Source organism: Cebus imitator, unplaced genomic scaffold (assembly GCF_001604975.1).
Source record: "Cebus imitator isolate Cc_AM_T3 unplaced genomic scaffold, Cebus_imitator-1.0 Scaffold37, whole genome shotgun sequence".
Taxonomy (NCBI): domain Eukaryota; kingdom Metazoa; phylum Chordata; class Mammalia; order Primates; family Cebidae; genus Cebus; species Cebus imitator.
Window position 1 is genome coordinate 5,754,152 of NW_016107352.1, and position 17,537 is coordinate 5,771,688.

A 17,537-nucleotide genomic window follows, 5' to 3' on the forward strand; every position below is an offset into this window, starting at 1 on the left:
GGCACAACATCAATTTCATGAATTCACATTGTACTTTATATGCAATTAACTCACACCTAAAGTTTCTCTGAATTATATTTGGAGTAGGCATCATTTCATCTTCCAACTGGCTGATGTATCTAATGTACAGTTGTCTTGTAAAAGACAGGTAACCTTTGAAATGATATATAAAATAAAATCCAATGCACATTGATGCTCTAAACCCTAAAAGTCTCTGCCTTATCAAAGAGTAATCCATGGGATTTTGCTCAGGCCTGTGTAAGAATTGTGAATAGTGTGAGTTATACTTTTAATCTATCTGCCTTGGTCAGGATGCCTGTTTCTGAAGGTGCTGAAAACAGCAGCAAATCAGAGAAGATGCAGCCACTACCAACAACGGTAACATTGCCACGGTAACATTGCCAGTGTGAAAGGAAAGGCTGGGGGCACATTGTGTACAAAACATTTAGCTGGACAAAAGAGGGTACATAAGAAATAAAAGATCCCTCCCCTGAAGTGCTTATAGTTGACAGAGCAAAACAGCGCACACTCTGAATGCATTCACCATGCAACATGCCAGCTAGTGCCAATGAATGGGTGGGCAGCCAGCTGGGAGGGGATAACGAAGAACAAACTCTCTGGCCAGGTGTCCTGTCTGGAGCCAGGTCAGGTGCAGCACAAGGTCAGTGGACTTTCTTGGCTTCCTCTTGGAAGCTTCGTTTTAAGGACCAGGGTCTTAAAGCATTTTTGGTACTTGTATAGATGCAATGACATTATACACATCTCAAAATCAAAAAAGAGAAAAAAGTGATTTAAGGCAAAGAAAATTGTGTTTTAAAGTTTTGATGGCTTGTCAAGCAAGGTGATAAAACACATACAAATTGCTTGAACAATTAAGAGCAAGGCATGTTCGAGGTGAACTTTAGTTAGTTCATGCCTCACTTTTTTCTTTCAAAGATATGATTTGGCAATCAAGTACCCATTGTTCTTTCATCATTCTTAAAATCCTTTGCAACCAAAATCACTTCTTTATGTCAATATGCATTAATCCTTTGTAACCACTAGAGAGAAAACAACCCATGTGCAGATCCAATACTGAGGATCAGATACTATGCATGTATCTCTTCTGAGATGAAAAATCATTGAGTTTAATACTGCTTTTTCAATTAGAAACTATTGCTATAGTCTTACAGAAAAACTCGATTTTATGTTGCACAGTACTCTCAGAATAAAATGATACATTTCAGAAGTAAGTGAGGAAAGGAAGATATTTTCTCAAGTGAGGATATTTGAATAAATAATTAAAAGTAACTGAGTTTATGGGACTTAGACAATCTCCCCTTTAGCATGCCAAACAAGTATTTTAAAGGAGCAGGACCAATCATTAGACTCAAACTCACCACAATTCATCTGCCAGTAACATGTATCTGAAGGTTCAATTTGTGCTTTTTGGATCGCAGTGGATTATCATTATATGAATCCTGATACAGTAAAAAAAAAAAGACTTTGCTGGAGGCATAGTTCTCTCTTTGGCATTTTGAGTCCAGAAATAATGATGCTTTCTGCAATGGACTTTGCTTGTGATATAAACAAAACTTTACTTCTCTCAAGATTTTCTAGTGGTCCCTCTAGCTTTCATACCTTTAAAGTAGTAAATTCATATGGTTGATAACCTTTGAAGCTCTCATGGATGGCTGCCATAGTGTGAGAAGTTTTCTCCCAGAAATGAAGCAGAGTGGTCTGCAGAGAAAGACAGTAAAGTTATTACTGTTTTGAATGCCTAGTCTCAGACCCCAGGGAAGTGTGACTCTCTGTAGCTTTTAAGATTCTCTAAACATGATTCTAACTCATTCTCATGTTTCCCATTATGCCCCCATTTACTCTGTATTTCAGCCAAACTAAATGCCTCCCTATTTCCTCAAATACTGCCTCCCAGATCTTATGCTGCTCCTATCACCTGGGACCTTCTCCTCTCCATTCTCTTTGTTTCATCTGATCCATCCCCCAAAACCCAGGGCAAATCATTAATGATCTACTGTTTCAATCCCTCAGCTGATTCCATTTCTCCTTCTTCAAGCTGTCATTGGCTTTCTTAGAGCTTATTTTACTTAGCACACCCTGCTCTGTCCTAGAGGTATAGAAAAATAGACTTCATTATCTCCAAATTCTTCCTAAACTTTGAGCTCTTTGAAGACAAGGAAGCTGGTCTTAATATTTTTTGTTGTTGTTTGTTTTGAGATGGAGTCTCACTGTGTCGCCCAGGATGAAGTGCAGATCTCGGCTCATTTTGCCTCCCAGGTTCAAGTGATTCTCCTGCCTCAGCCTCCCGAGTAGCTGGGACTACAGGCACCTGCCACCACACCCAACTAATTTTTGTATTTTTTTAGTAGAGACGGGTTTCACCATGTTGGCCAGGCTGGTCTTGAACTCCTGACCTTAAGTGATCTACCCACCTCCACCTCCCAAAGTGCTAGGATTACAGGTGAGAGACATCGCATGCAGCCCTGGTCTTTATTGTTATATTCCCTACAACATCCAGCATCCTGCATCCTCCCTCAGTTGGTGCTCAGTAGTATTGTTGATGGACAGGGTTATACAGAAGGAACTCAGAGACTAACAGGGGAGACAAAAACACATGCATTGAATACTAACAAGAAGATGTGCCATGAGACGGATAGACACTATGCTAAGTGAGTTCAGAGGAGGCTTACTGAAAGAGAGGACATTCTGTCTGATACATTAAAAAGAATGGAATTTGGAAAGGCATGGATAGAGGAGAAAGGCACTCCAGGTAGAAGGGACCCCTGAAGTAAATGTAAGGAAGTGGGAAATTATGGCACATACAGGGAATAGCTACTATTTGGTTTGATTAAACTGTAGGACCCTAGAAGGCAGAGATGTGGGAAGTGAAATTATGGAAAGGCATTCAGAGCTTCACAATGTCCAAACCATACTTTTAGCTCAAACTCCATTTTTTTTTTTTTTGAGACAGAATCTCGCTCTGTTGCCATCCTGGAGTGCAGTGGCACAATCTGGGCTCACTGCAACCTCCGCCTCCTGGGTTCAAGCAATTCTCCTGTCTCAGCCTCCCAAGTAGCTGGGATTACAGGCGTGTGCCAGCATGCCCAGCTAATTTTTGTATTTTTAGTAGAGACGGGGTTTCACCATGTTGGCCAGGATGGTCTCAATCTCTTGACCTTGTGATCCGCCTGCCTCGGCCTCCCAAAGTGCTCAAAGTGCTGGGATTACAGGCGTGAGCCACCGCGCCCAGCTCAAACACCATTTTCATATTATTTAAACCTCATGGCAATCTTGGTTCATTGCAACAACATCACTTTGTTACCTGGTATGTTGCTAGCATGTGAGATAAGAGATTGCATCTGCTTGCTCCAAGAAGATCCACTTTTTGACACACATCCATCTTCAATTTATCAAAGTTTTTTTTTGCAAGGCGCACTTGTGTTTGTACCTATGAAAATAAAGAGGGATTTCTGAATCACTCCAACCCTTAAGTAGCTAAAATTTTCAGGTGAGATGAAACCAACAGCAGGACTTTTCTCTTTCATATATGAAAACACTTTTGAAAATTTCAAGTGGGAAGATGCTATAACATCCATTCTTTGCCTCCAAAGGACCCAAATGAAAGTATTGCACACTATGATTTTATAGCAGACTTGCCATCCTAATTCTATTTCTCTTAGTCTGATGTTAAAATTCCTTTCTTCTCAAGACATTCACAAGCTGAACATGGTTGAGAGAAGACGGCAGACAAGCAGGGTGGTGAGGAAACCATCTTTGCTCCACTCTTTTCCTACAGTCTTTGGAAGCTGAGCTCCTGTATGCCCTTCACTCAGCTACCCCTAATGTTAACATCTTATAGAACATGCCACATTTGTTAAAACAAAGAGATGTACGTTGATACAATCCTATTTACTAACCTACAGATTTTATTTGTATTTCACCAGTTTTTCCACTACTGTCCTTTTTCTGCTCCAGGATCCAATCTAAGATCTCATATGAGGGAATTTTGACACAGCCTAAAAAAACTATTCCCAGGGATGAAACGTTTTACTATTGAGTAATGTATATTAGCAATCCTCCATCGATCCTTGAACCACACAGTAATTCAGGAATGGAGTAAAGGTCAGGGAAAAATTCAGAAATGTCTATTTTACACACTATTTCATAACAAAATAGAAAGTTTTACAACTGGATACAGCTGCACTGAAAATTGTGAAGTCAAGGCTGGGCACAGTGGCTCACGCCTATAGTCCCAGCAGTTTAGGAGGCTGAGGCAGGTGGATCACTTGATCTCAGGAGTTTGAGACCAGCCTGGGCAAAATGGTGAAACCCTGTCTCTACAACAACAACAAAGGCGTGGGGGTACATGCCTCTAGTCCCAGCTAGTAGGGAGGCTGAGGTGGGAGAATCACTTGAGCCTGGGAAGTGGAAGTCGCAGTGAGCTGAGATTGTGCCACTGCACTCCAGCCTGAATGAGAGTGAGAGCCTGTCTCATAAAAACAAACAAATAAACAACAATAAGAAAACCAAAAAAATGAAACAAAATATGAAGTCAAAATTTCGCCTTCCTTCAATCTGAAGTGTCAACACATCATATTTTGGTTAAAGAAAACCAGCCAATTTTTCAAAAACCACTTTTTATATGATTGACAGATAAAAAGCTGTACATATTTAATGTATTCAGTGTGATGAGTTCAAATATTAATTTATCTCATATCATCCTAAAGTTATAGATACTAGATAGGTTACTGAGAGTTGGAAGTAACACTGATATATTAACAATAACTCTTTCATCACGGGCTATCAGGAGGGCATGGACAATGTCTACCTTGTTTGTCATGCTATCACCTGGCAACCTGGTGCAAAGCAGGTACTGAATACATATTTGTTGTCTGAATAAAGAAATTTTTCAGGCCATTGCAAAAGGTGAGGTATTTGAATTCATTTTAAAGTATAACCTTTAAAGTAGTTTAAGAAGTGATTTTATTTTTTAATAAAAATAAATATGTAGACTATTTTATACAAAATACATTAATTTTTTACCACTAATATGAACATATTTGCAACTTAGAAAATTATTGGATGTTATATAGTAATACTAAATCTAACAGTGAATACACTTTACTTATCACATGCCAGCATCATTCTATTTTGGCTACTGTTATTACTGTCTCTCACTGATGAGGATTGAGAGACTTCATCAAGGCAAGTTACTCACGGGCAGGGCTGGCATTCTAAATTAGCCGGCCTGACTCCAAAGCCATGCTATTCTGCCTCCCAAGCAACTTACACTACTCACTGGACAATCAAAAAGCTCAGAATTATGATTCTACCCAGAAATAGAAGTTTTCCCTGAAGGACTCTATGGAATTGGAAAATAATGAGGCAGTACATCGAACACCACACTGATAGAATTAATATCCTGTATGAATAGAATCTTGTGTCTATAGCTATGTCAAAACTGTCCTAAGAATTCTTCTGTATTCTTGGTCTACCGAGTTGGGAAGATCAAAGAACAGTAGTCATCCAGTTCCTTTCAAACTGACCATACCATGAGCTGGGTGGTCTCCACTGTAGAGCAAAGGGCCAGTAGTTAAAATTACTTGGGAGCTCTGACTATAAAGAGTCTAGGATGAGTGTTAGTGATTTCCTGTCTTCCTTTGAGAGGAATAGGAAGATGGAAAAGAGAAAATCTGATTTCTGGAGGGGAGAAGTGGGGGAGTCTGGAGGGGAAGATGTTTCACTGTAGATCCCTGTGTTGGTCATCAGTTGCTCTGGCCAGGAAGGCCACCTCAACTGGGGTCCTGAAAGGCATCTGTCTCCAGTCTTTTCCTTCAAAGGGGAAGACAATACACATGGGAGTGGGAGCTGTCAAGTATGCCCTCATTCAACATGTATTTACTGAGTGCCTGCCATGTGTCAGGACCAATGCTAGGAACTGGGGTTTCTGTAAAGCTGTAAAGGAATGAGACATATAACAGGTAGTCGATAAAAATTTATAGATGAATGCATATAAGCATAAAGACTCCCTAATCTCTTAAGGAGGAGAGACAAGTTAGCCACTATATTATAACAGAATGGGGAAATTATGAACATAGAACTAAGAGTGAGGAACAGAGAGCAGCATAGACAAGGAAATGATTAATGCTGGTGTTGGAACAGGGTGGGGGTGGGATTGTAGGATGATGGCATTAAAGCCCTAACTAATGGCCTCCCTGTATCCTCATTCTTTGCCCTGTAACTTTGTAGTGTCCTCCTACTCTGACTCTGAGCTCAGCCATGTGACTTGCATTAGTCAATGGGATGTTAACAAATGTAATGAAACTGCAGGCTTGATAAAACAATGCTAGCCTGTTTCCACTTTCTCTCTTGCTTCTTTGAGATGGCCCTCAGAATATGCCTGGGCTGACCTGCTGGAGCGGGTGAGAAGCATATGCATGCAAGAGACATGAGGAGGAGAGGCCAGTTGTCCCAGCAGATCAGCCTTTGACCAGCTGACTCTGAGGCATATGAGGGAGCCCAGCCATTATCAGCAGAGCACCTCCCTGCCCACAGCTGACCACAGACACAAGTGAGCCCACAAAGACAGACATGGCCCTGCTTACCATAGCCTTGTGAGTGTGAGAAATGCTTATTGTTTTAAGTCATTGAGTGTTATGGTTGCTTATTTCACAGCCTTATTGTGGTCACAGACAACTGATATAAACTATAAGGAAACAGACAATGAGGGCTTCTGAAATGAGGGGATACATATATGAGAGGGGTCTTAGGCATGACTGGGAGGTACAAAGTAAATATAAGGTATCCGTTAGGCTGGCCTACTTACATGGAACTTCTAGATTTTCTAATGAAACGCAAATTAACTTTTTCTGCAGGGGTGTGAATTTTGCTTTTTCCTTTACATTAATATAAACGGTTACTCATAGATTCTCTTATATCCTAGGAGAAAACTTAATTTCACTTGCTTGTAACACAAAGCTCATGAATTAGTGTAGTTTGAAACATGTCCTAATTTAATTTTGTTTGAATTTTGTAAGGTAATTTTAGAAATCTAGAAGACAACTTCAACAGTTGACCCAATGATTCTGAAAGGCCATATGCTTTGTGTGTCAACAATGATTATTAAAATACTTAATGCACTGCTGAGTTTCCAAATGCTGAGCTCTTTCCCTGCCAAACAAGGAGGATGCTACACTGCTGGACGTTTTGAATACAGCAAAGTTCATTTAATATTTTGTGCTCCATGTCTGCTCTAGAAAACACATTTCCAGCCTGAAGCCTGAGGTCAAAACACCAAGGACATAGCTAAGCATAGGCTGCCATCAAAAGTCTAATTTCATATGCCTCCAGATGCACTTAAGTGAAAAATGTTTTTATTATTATTCCTCTCAATCCTAGGTAAGTTATGTTCTATTACATAAATATCTTGAGGAACACCTGTGATTTTCAAGGCCGTTTAATATTTTCTTCACTCAAATAAATGTACCCTTTGTTTATTTCTTAGTTTTATTTCTGTTACCCTACCTCTCTTTTCTTATTCTCCAAGTTCTAGGAAATGGCATTTTATTTTATTTATTTTATTTTATTTTATTTTATTTTTGAGATGGAGTCTCATTCTGTTCCCCAGGCTGGAGTGCAATGGCATGATCTTGGCTCACTGCAACCTTTGCCTCTGGGATTCAAGCAATTCTCTGCCTCAGCCTCCCGAGTAGCTGGGATTACAGGCACCTGCCACCATGCCTGGCTAATTCTGTATTTTTTAGTAGAAACATCTTGGCCAGGCTGGTCTTGAACTCCTGACGTTGTGACCCACCCGCCTCAGCCTCCCAAAGTGTTGGGATTACAGGCATGAGCCACCTCACCAGACCTATTTATTTATTTGTTTTGAGATGGAGTGTTGTTCTGTCACCTAGGATGAAGTGCAGTGGTGTGATCTTGGCCCACTGCAACCTCTGCCTCCTGGGTTCAAGCAATTCTCCTGCCTCAGCATCCCTAGTAGCTGGAATTACAGATGTGTACCACCATGCCCGGCTAGTTTTTGTATTTTCAGTAGAGACAGGTTTCACCATGTTGGCCAGGCTAGTCTCGAACTCCTGACCTCAAGTGATCCACCCACCTTCCTTGGCCTCCCAAGTGCTGGGATTACAGGTGTGAGCCAATGCACCTGGCCTAATAGCCATGTATTTGAGACCCTCCTCTTTCTGAGTTCTGTCTTCCTTAGGCCACAGTAATTCAGTTTACCAGAAAAAGGAGCAATGACTTGACTACCAAACATCAGAGCACTTCTCCATACTTATTCCTCCTAACCTGAAATTCTCTTAGTCCCAAGTTGAAAAACGCATGGTGAAACTATTGAACTTAGCCCCAAGTTGAACAACGCATGGTGAAGCTATTTATCCTTTTAGTTCAATTTGGCTTTTCTATCCAGTGGAAAGGTCTTTATATTACTCTACAACCAGTAATTTGAGAGTAGTTTTGTATTTTTCTAAGAGTTTTATTATCTTTATAAACAAACTAAAACAAAATTCTACTCTTATTTTTATATCTTCTTATAGGAGATGGCTCTGCCCTTAAATTCATTCATTCAGCAAATACTGAGTATCTTCTACATGCTGATAGTAGTTGGCACAAATGGAACTGATAGTCCAGTGGATATTTTTCATATCGGTGAAGGCGTAACTACAAACTGAGTGAGGTGCTCAGAAGGAGAGCCACACAGTCCCTCAAGAATGATTGACCAAGGAAACTGACCCAGAGGATGTCCTCCAATGACATGGTGCTCAACCTCTACTCTGAAGGACGAGCATGATTAAATATGAAAGCAGGGAGAGATGTCTAGGGGAGGGAAAAGTGTTTGCAAGGGTCTTAGGGTGGAGGACAATAAGGCAGGTCCTGGAACTGAGAGTAGGTCAGTGTTGCTGGGTTGCTGAGAACAAGCAGGAGCATGGTATGAGAGGAGGCAGATAGGTGAGTTGGGGCACACCCTCAAGTGGCGCCTTATTGGTGTGCTCAGGATTTAATTTTTATCCTGGAATAGCAGAAAAACATTGGAGGCTTTTAAGCAAGGAAGAGACAGGATCCTATTTTCAGTTTGAAAGATTACTCACCACATTGGGAGATGGACCGAAGGAGAGAGTTGAAGGTAGGTAAGAATAGATCTGGGCTGGGCATGGTGGCTCACTCCTGTAATCCCAGCACTTCAGGAGGTCAAGGTGGGCGGATCACCTGAGGTCAGGAGTTTGAGAACAGTCTGGCCAACATGGTGAAACCCTGTCTCTACTAAAAATACAAAAATTTGCCAGGTGTGGAAGCACATGCCGGTAATCCCAGCTACTAGGGAGGCCGAGGCAGAAGAATCACTAGAACCTGGGAGGTAGAAGAGGCAGTGAGCTGAGATGGTGCCACTGCACTCCAGCCTGGGCAACTGAGCAAGACTCTATCTAAAAAAAAAAATGATAATAATAACGTATCGAGTCAAGAGGAAAGATGTTAGTAGTTTAGATTTGGGTAGTAATGCTGGATGTGGAAAATCCTGCTCTGATCCAAGAGACACTAAAGAGGCAAAGCAGGCCCTGGCGAGGGGTTGAATGCTGGGGTGTTGAGGATGACTTCTCTGTATCTGACCACCCCAGACCCAATGTTACTGTCTAGTTTGCCTTTTCCACCAGCCAGGTCTACACACATCAACTTCTCATGGACACCTCAGGCCACATCAGAAATCTTGGCCTTCTTCCCGAGTCAGCTCTAAGACTCCCTCATTAACTTGATCTGTTCACCCCTGTTTTCCCCTAAGCCAACATCCTGCATTCAGGGAAAATTTTAAGATCACTGAATATACCAGTTACTTCTTTTGGCCTTTAATAAGGTGCCACAAGAGAAGTATGAGCCAGTCCATCTAAAGTCACTTCAAAAACAGGTCAGGCTGGGTGTGGTGGCTCACACCAGAAATCCTGGCACTTTGGGAGGCTGAGGTGGGCAGATTGCTTGAGTCCAGGAGTTCAAGACTAGCCTGAGCAACATGGCAAAATCCTTTCTCTATAAATGATACAAAAATTAGCCAAGATGGTGGCATGTGCCTGTAGTACTAGCTACTCAGAGAGCTGAAGTGGGAGGATTGCCTGAGCTTGGGAGGTCAAGGCTGCAATGAGCCATGATCACTCCACTGCAATCCATCAACAGCCTGGGTGACAGTAAGACCCAGTCTAAAACAACAACAACAACAACAACAGCAATACACACACAACAAAACAAAACAGAACGTCAGATATTCATTTTTCTTCATTGAAACAGGATTTTTTTCATCTGAGGCTGATAAACCAAGACCTCTCGAGGGCCAAATAATCAAGAATTTTGCCGAATTCCTTTAATTAACACTTCCTTTAATTAACAATTTATGGTACTTCATTTATCATATATGCATCCACTCATAGCAGAAGCAATTTTCATATTTTGTTATGCAAGGAAGTATGTGTAAGTGAATGTGTATGGGCAGCCAACAGTAGAATTTATCTATTTTTGGTCTCCCCTCAACAATACCCTTACCTCACTGAAAAAATGTTTCTTCTTAGCATTCCCCTTAAAAACCAGAACAAGACATGGATGCCCTCTCTCACTACACCTATTCAACATATTATGGGAAGTCCTAGCTTTGTGCCATCAGGCAAGAAAAGAAAGAAAAGGCACCCAAATAGGAAGAGAGGAAGTCAAACTATCCCTGTTTTGCAGATGATAAGACCCTATATCCAGAAAGCCTCACCATCTCTGCTCAAAGCTTCTTGATCTGATAAACAACTTCAGCAAAGTTAAAAAAAAAATCAGCATTTATAAATACCGCCACCAACCAAGCTGAAAGCCTAATCAAGAATGCAATTCTATTCATAATAGCCACAAAAGGAATAAAACACTTAGGAATACAGCTAACGAGGAAGGTGAAAAATCTCTACAATGAGAATCACAAAACACAGCTCAATGAAATCAGAGATGGTACAAACAAATCGAAGAACATTCCAGGCTCACAGATAGAAAGAGTTAATATTGTGAAAATGTCCACACTGTTCAAAGCAACACAGGTTCAATGCTATTCCTATCAAATTACCAATGACATTCTTTACAGAAGTAGAAAAATCTATTTTAAAACTTCATATAGAATAAAAAATACAGCCTGAATAGCCAAGGTAGTTCTAAGCAAAACAAACAAAGCAGCAGACATCACATGACGTGACTTCAAACTATGCTACAAGGCTATAGTAACCAAAACAGAATGTTGGTGTTATTAATTACCAGTAAAAGGTAATTATTAATAATGACCCATCATGAAAGGAAACTTCAATTTACTTCTTGGGGATAGAGTTCTCTATGGGCCTATATGTACCTATATGTACGTAAGGCAAAAGCATGGTACTGGTACAAAACCAGACACATAGACCAATGGAACAAAATAGAGAGCCCAGAAATAATGCCACACACCTACAACCATGTGATCTTCCACAAAGTTGACAAAAACAAGCAATGGAGAAAAGACTCCCTATTCAATAAATGGTGTTGGGATAACTGGCTAGCCATATGCAGAAGATTGAAGTGGGATTCCTTCCTCATACCATACACAAAAATCAACTCAAGATGAACTAAAGACTTAAATGTGAAAACTAAAACTATAAAAATGTTGAAAGATAACCTAGGAAAAAACATTCTGGACACAGGATCTGGCCAAGGTTTCATGACAAAAATGCCAAAAGCAATTGTAACAAAAACAAAAATTGGCAAATGGGATCTAAGTAAACTAAAGAGCTCTGCCTAGCAAAAGAAACTAATAACAGAATAAACAGAAAACTTACAGAATGAAAGAAAATATTCGCAAACTATGCATCTGACACAGGTCTAATATCCAGAATCTATAAGTAACTTAAACAAATTTATAAGCAAAAAACAAACCACTTGCTTAAAAAACAGGCCAAAAACATAAACAGACATTATTCAAAAGAAGACGTAGCCAAGAAGCATATGAAAGAATGCTCAACATCACTATCACTAGAGAAATGAAATCAGAACTACAATGAGACACATCTCACACCAGTCAGAATGGCTATTAAAAAGCCAAAAAATAACAGATGCTGGTGAGGCTGCAGAGAAAAGGAACATGAATATACTGCTGGTAGGAATGTCAATCAGTCAGCCTTTGTGGACAGCAGTTTGGTGATTTCTCAAAGAACTTAAAACGGAATTACCATTTGACCCAACAATCCCATTATTGGGTATATATCAAAGGAATGTAAATCATTCTACCATAAAGAAACATGCACATATGTGTTCATCACAGCACTATTCATAATAGCAAAGACATGGAACCAACCTAAACCCCCATCAGTGGTAGAGTAGAGAAAGAAAATGTGGTACATATGTACCATGGCATACTACACAGCCATAAAAAGGAATGAGATCATGTCCTTTGCAGCAACATGGATGGAGTTGGAGGTCATTATCCTAAATGAAGTAATACAGGAACAGAAAACCAAATACTGTATGTTCTTACATACAGTAGAAGCTAAATATTGGGTACATACGGACACAAAGAAGGGAACAGCAGAATATAGGGCCTACTGGAGGGTGGGTGGAGGGCGGGAAGAGGGTGAGGATCAAAAAACTGTCTATTAGCTACTATGCTTATTTCCTGGGTAAGGAAATAATCTGTATACCAAACCTCCTGGGCATGCAATTTACCTAAATAATAAACCTGCACCTGTAGCCCTAAACCTAAAATAAATGTTAAAAAAGTATTATTAAACAAACAAAAAAATTTTCTTCCCTTTACTTTAATAACGTGATTTAAATGGGAGCTAATATGTATTCTTAAAGGCCAAATTCCACTGACTAGACCAGGGATGGGCATCTTTACCTAAGTGAAGTCAATCATAATGCATTGTGTTTGGCTAATTCAGTGAAAAGCACCTGATCCAAGCTGGGTGAATCGGAGCTCTTCCTTAGGATTTTTGAGGCTGGGGCTAGAGTGATTAAGTCTCTTTCCTTCTCTAGTGGCTAAAGCAGTAGGGGCAGACAGTTTTGCCATTTGAATTTCTCATAGTGTAAAGAACATTGATCTGAGAGAACAAAGGTGACGTACAATGAAAAACAGAAGAGAGAGAGAAAGAGACAGACAGACAGTCAGTCTTAGTAGCACTCAAGTTTCTGGATGCAGTTGTTTTTCTTATGGTCACATGGGATTTCTAATTGACTCCTCTGCTTGCCTCAGTGAATCAAAAGGGCTTTCTGTTTTGTGGAACCCAGACAGCACTGACACAGGCTGCTTACTTTTGCCTTCTTAGCAATTCATATGAAAGGCTCTAAAAAGTTTCATGATAGAGATTTATTTCTGACTTCTTATTCCAGTGTTTCTAAAATTTATTTGAATAGAGAATGCTTTCCATTCATCATATACCACCGATTACATGCCATAACGTTTGTTTGGGAAATCTCTATTTTACAGAAGAGAAAATCAAGACCCAGATATTCATCTGACATATAAATATTAGATCCAGTCTCAGGTGTATTTGGTTGTATAATCCATGCTTTTTTTTTTACACTAAACCATGGACACAGGGTCATGGATCTACCATTGGCCACGTGAGTCACAGTGTTCTGAGATGTGTACAAAATGTACAGATACCATCTCAAGAACCCCTGGCCAACAATGTTGATCTTATAAGTTTCAAAGTAGGCATAGGGAGACTTCAAACCACCTATCCTGAACAGACCTACTAGTATCAGAAATCTTGCCAAGTTTCCTTAGCTCAGGTTTCTCAACACAGTAGAAAGAAATCAGCCCATCAAATTCTCTCAAGTGCACTGTGGTCAGTGGATTCCATTTTTAGGGGAAAAATATGCAGAGGGGGTATCTGTTTATTCTGCACCTTGGAGATGATACCACCATTGTCCTCATTATCATTATTTCATCATCTTCATCATCATTACTTTTAAGCAGCTTTACTGAGCTACAATTTTAGATGTGCAATTCTATGAATTTTTGAACAAATGTATATAGTCATACAACTACCACCACAATCATGATATAAGACATTCTATCATTCCTAAAAGTTCCCGTCGTAGTCAATTCCTTCCCTCAAGTCCCAGCTCCTGCCAACTACTAATCTGACTTCTGTCACTATAGATTATATTTGTCTTTCTACAGTTCTGTATAAATAGAATTATGGCAAGTAGTCTAGTCTTCTTTTGTGGCTGGGTTCTTTCACTCAGCACAATCCTTTTTGAGATAAATGTTGCATATATTAGTAGTGTGTTCTTTTTTATTTCTCAGTAGCATTTAATCATATGAATATAGTGTTATTTTTACATCCATTTTTGGCTATTTTGTTTATTGTTTCCAAATTTTGGCTATTTTGATTCAAGCTTTTATAAACATTTGAGCACAAGTCTTTGTGTAAACACATTTTTTGTTTCTCTTTAGTAAATATCTAAGGGCAGGATTGCTAAATCATATAGTAAGTGTGTGCTTAACTTCATAAGACACTGCCAAACCATTTTCAAAGTAACTGTATCATTCTGCATTCCTACCAGCAATGAATACAACTTCTATTTGCTCCACATCCTCATTAACATTTGGCATTTTCAGTCTTTTAAATTTGAGCCATTATAGTCATAATTATTGTGATTTTAATTTGCATTTCTCTAATGACTAATGATATTGAACTTCTTTTCATATCTTATTTGCCACATATATTTTTAGTAATGTGTCTATTCAAATCTTTCACCTATTTTAAAAATGGGTTTATCTTTTTATTACTGAATCTTAAGAGTTCTTTACATGTTCTAAATATAAACCCATTATCAGACTAAATTTGAAAACATTTTCTTTAAGTCTGAACTTGCCTTTCATTTTCTTAATAGTGCCTTTTGAAATAAAAAAGTTTTAAATTTTGATGAAGTCTGATTTGCCAAGTTTTCTTTTATGGTTTGTGTGAGTTTTTTTTTTTTTTTTAATTCCTTAACAAACTTTTCCCAAATCTAAGGTCTCAAAGATTGTTTCCCTGCACTTTTTCTTCTAGAAATGTAATATGTTTAGGTATTACATTTACAAATGTAACAGCTAAAAATATTAGCTGAGATCTGATTCAAGTTCATATTTACACATGGTGGGGGACAGAGATGTAGATTCATTTTGTTTTTCCTCCATACGGATACCCAATAGTCCAAGTACCACTTCTTGAAAAATCACCCAAACACTTATTGTACTAACTTGACTCTTTTGTCGAAAATCCACAAGCCATATATGTGTAGATCTATTTCTGGACTTTCTATTCTATTATTTTGATCTATATATCTATCTTTATGCCAATACCACACTGTCTTGATTACTGTCACTTTATAGTAAGTCTTGAAATCAGGTAGTATAAATCCTGCTCTTTTGCTCTGGTTTGAAATTGTTTTGCCTATTCCAGGTACATCATATTTCTATACAAATCTTAGGGTCAGCTTGCCAATTTCTACAAAAAAGCCTCTGGGCTGTTATTAGGATTGCGTTGAATCTACTGATTTATTGGAAAGAATTGACATATTAATATGTTCTGACCCATGAATGTGGCCTCTCTCTCCATTTTTTGGGTTTTCAAATTCTCTTGGCATTTTTTGCTAAATTTTGGTGCACAGGTCTTACACATATTTTGTTAAATTTATTGTTAAGTGTTTCATATTTTGATGCTATTATAATTTCTAAAAATTTCAATTGCAAATTATTCATTCTTAGAAATAGAATTAAATTTTATAACTTGATCTTGTATACTGTAACCTTGCAAAATTCAATGATTAGCTTTGAAAGTTTTTTTGGAGAGTCCTTAGAATTTTCCATATAAATTCATGTGGACAGATCTATGTACATATGTTATCTAAAAATGAAGATAGCTTTACTTCTGTTTCAATGTATATGTCTTTTGTTTATTTTTCTTGTCTTATTATATTGGCTAGGTTAATGTTGAACAGAGTTTATGTGAGAAAACATACTTATTTTGTTCCTGATCTTAGGAGGAAACACCAATTCACATATTTAAAGTGTAAAATTAAATGGTTTTCAGTATATTCCCAGAGTTATGTAATCACCACCAAATCAAGTTTAGCACATTTTTATCAATCCAAAAAGAAACTCTATCCTCATTTCCTTTTGCTAATATTTTGATAATAATTGTTCTTATCTATGTTCATGAAGAACATTAGCTTGTAGTTTGCTTTTCTTGTGATGTCTTTTTCTGGTTTTGCTATTAGGATAACTACTCTCGTAAATGAACTGGGAAGTGCTCTCTTATTTTTTGGAAGAGTTTATGTAAAGTTGATATTATTTATTCTATATATGTTTGGCACATTTTATGAGTGAAGCAACATAGAACTGAAGTTTCCTCTGTAGAAAGATTTTTAACTACAAAAATGATTTATTCATAGATATAGGGCTACCAAGTTCTTTATTTATATTTGAGTGAGTTTTGGCAGCTTGTCAGAGATTTGTCCATTTCACTGAGTTATCAAATTTGTTGGCTTAAAGTTGTTCATAATTTTATTATTCTTTTAATGCCTGTATTGTCTATAGTAATGTCCTCCTTAATTCTTGATGTTAATAATTTATGTTTTCTTTCTTTTGTTTCTGACCAATCTGACTATAGATTATCAATGTTATTGATCTTTTCAAAAGATCAGCTTTTGATTTTCTCTATTATTTTTTGTCTATAGTTTCATTTGCCCCTCTCTTAACTATTGTCTTCTGTTTGCTTAGGTTTAATTTGTTCTTTTTTTTCTAGTTTCTTAAAAGTTTATATTATTGATTTGAGAACTTATTTTCTAATATAAATATTTAATGGTTTAAATTTCCCTGTAAACATTGCTTTAGCTGTATCCCACATATTTTGATATGTAGTATTTTCTTTTCAATTATTTCAAAATATATTCTGATTTCCCTTGTGATGTCTTCTTTAACCCACAGGTTATTTGGATAAATACTGTTTAATTTCCAATTATTCAGGGGATATTCCAGATATATATTTGTTACTGATTTCTCATTTAATTCTGTCATAACTAGATTAGGTACTTTGCATAATTTATATTTTTAAAAATTTATTCAGACCCTTTTTATAAACCTAAACATGGTCTGTCTTGGTGAATATTTCATGTGCACTTGAAAATAACATACACTGATGTTGAATGGAACCTTCTGTAAATGTCAACTAGGTCAAGGAAGCTGACATTCTTCTATAGCTTATTGATTTCTATCTATTTCTTGCATTAATTACCAAAAGATGACTGCTGAAATCTTCAACCATTATTGTAGATTTGTCTATTTTTCCTATAAGGTTTTACTCTATTTTGATGTTCTGTTATCAGTTGTATACAAAATTGGGGTTGTTATATCCTTTTTATGAATTGAACTCATTATCATTAATAAATATCTTTCTTTATTTCTGGTAATAGTCCTTGTTCTGAAGTGTATTTTTGTTTGATATTAATAAAGTCACTTCAGATTTCTTTTGATTAGAATTTGTAAGCTA

At 37.9% G+C, this 17,537-nt stretch overlaps 1 protein-coding gene across 18 annotated transcripts in view; it reads right to left on the reverse strand.

Annotated features, from left to right (window-relative positions):
• The window catches only part of ICA1 (islet cell autoantigen 1), a 158,250-nt gene that overhangs the window by 41,940 nt on the left and 98,773 nt on the right, over positions 1-17,537 (reverse strand). For all 18 annotated transcript variants that reach the window (XM_017525204.2, XM_017525200.2, XM_037737310.1 and 15 more), the window contains exons 7-8: positions 3,323-3,448; positions 1,621-1,719 (exon numbers count right to left, since the gene is read on the reverse strand). In XM_017525204.2, the coding sequence (XP_017380693.1) occupies positions 1,621-1,719; positions 3,323-3,448 (225 nt within the window). The remainder of the gene's footprint in view (positions 1-1,620; positions 1,720-3,322; positions 3,449-17,537) is intronic.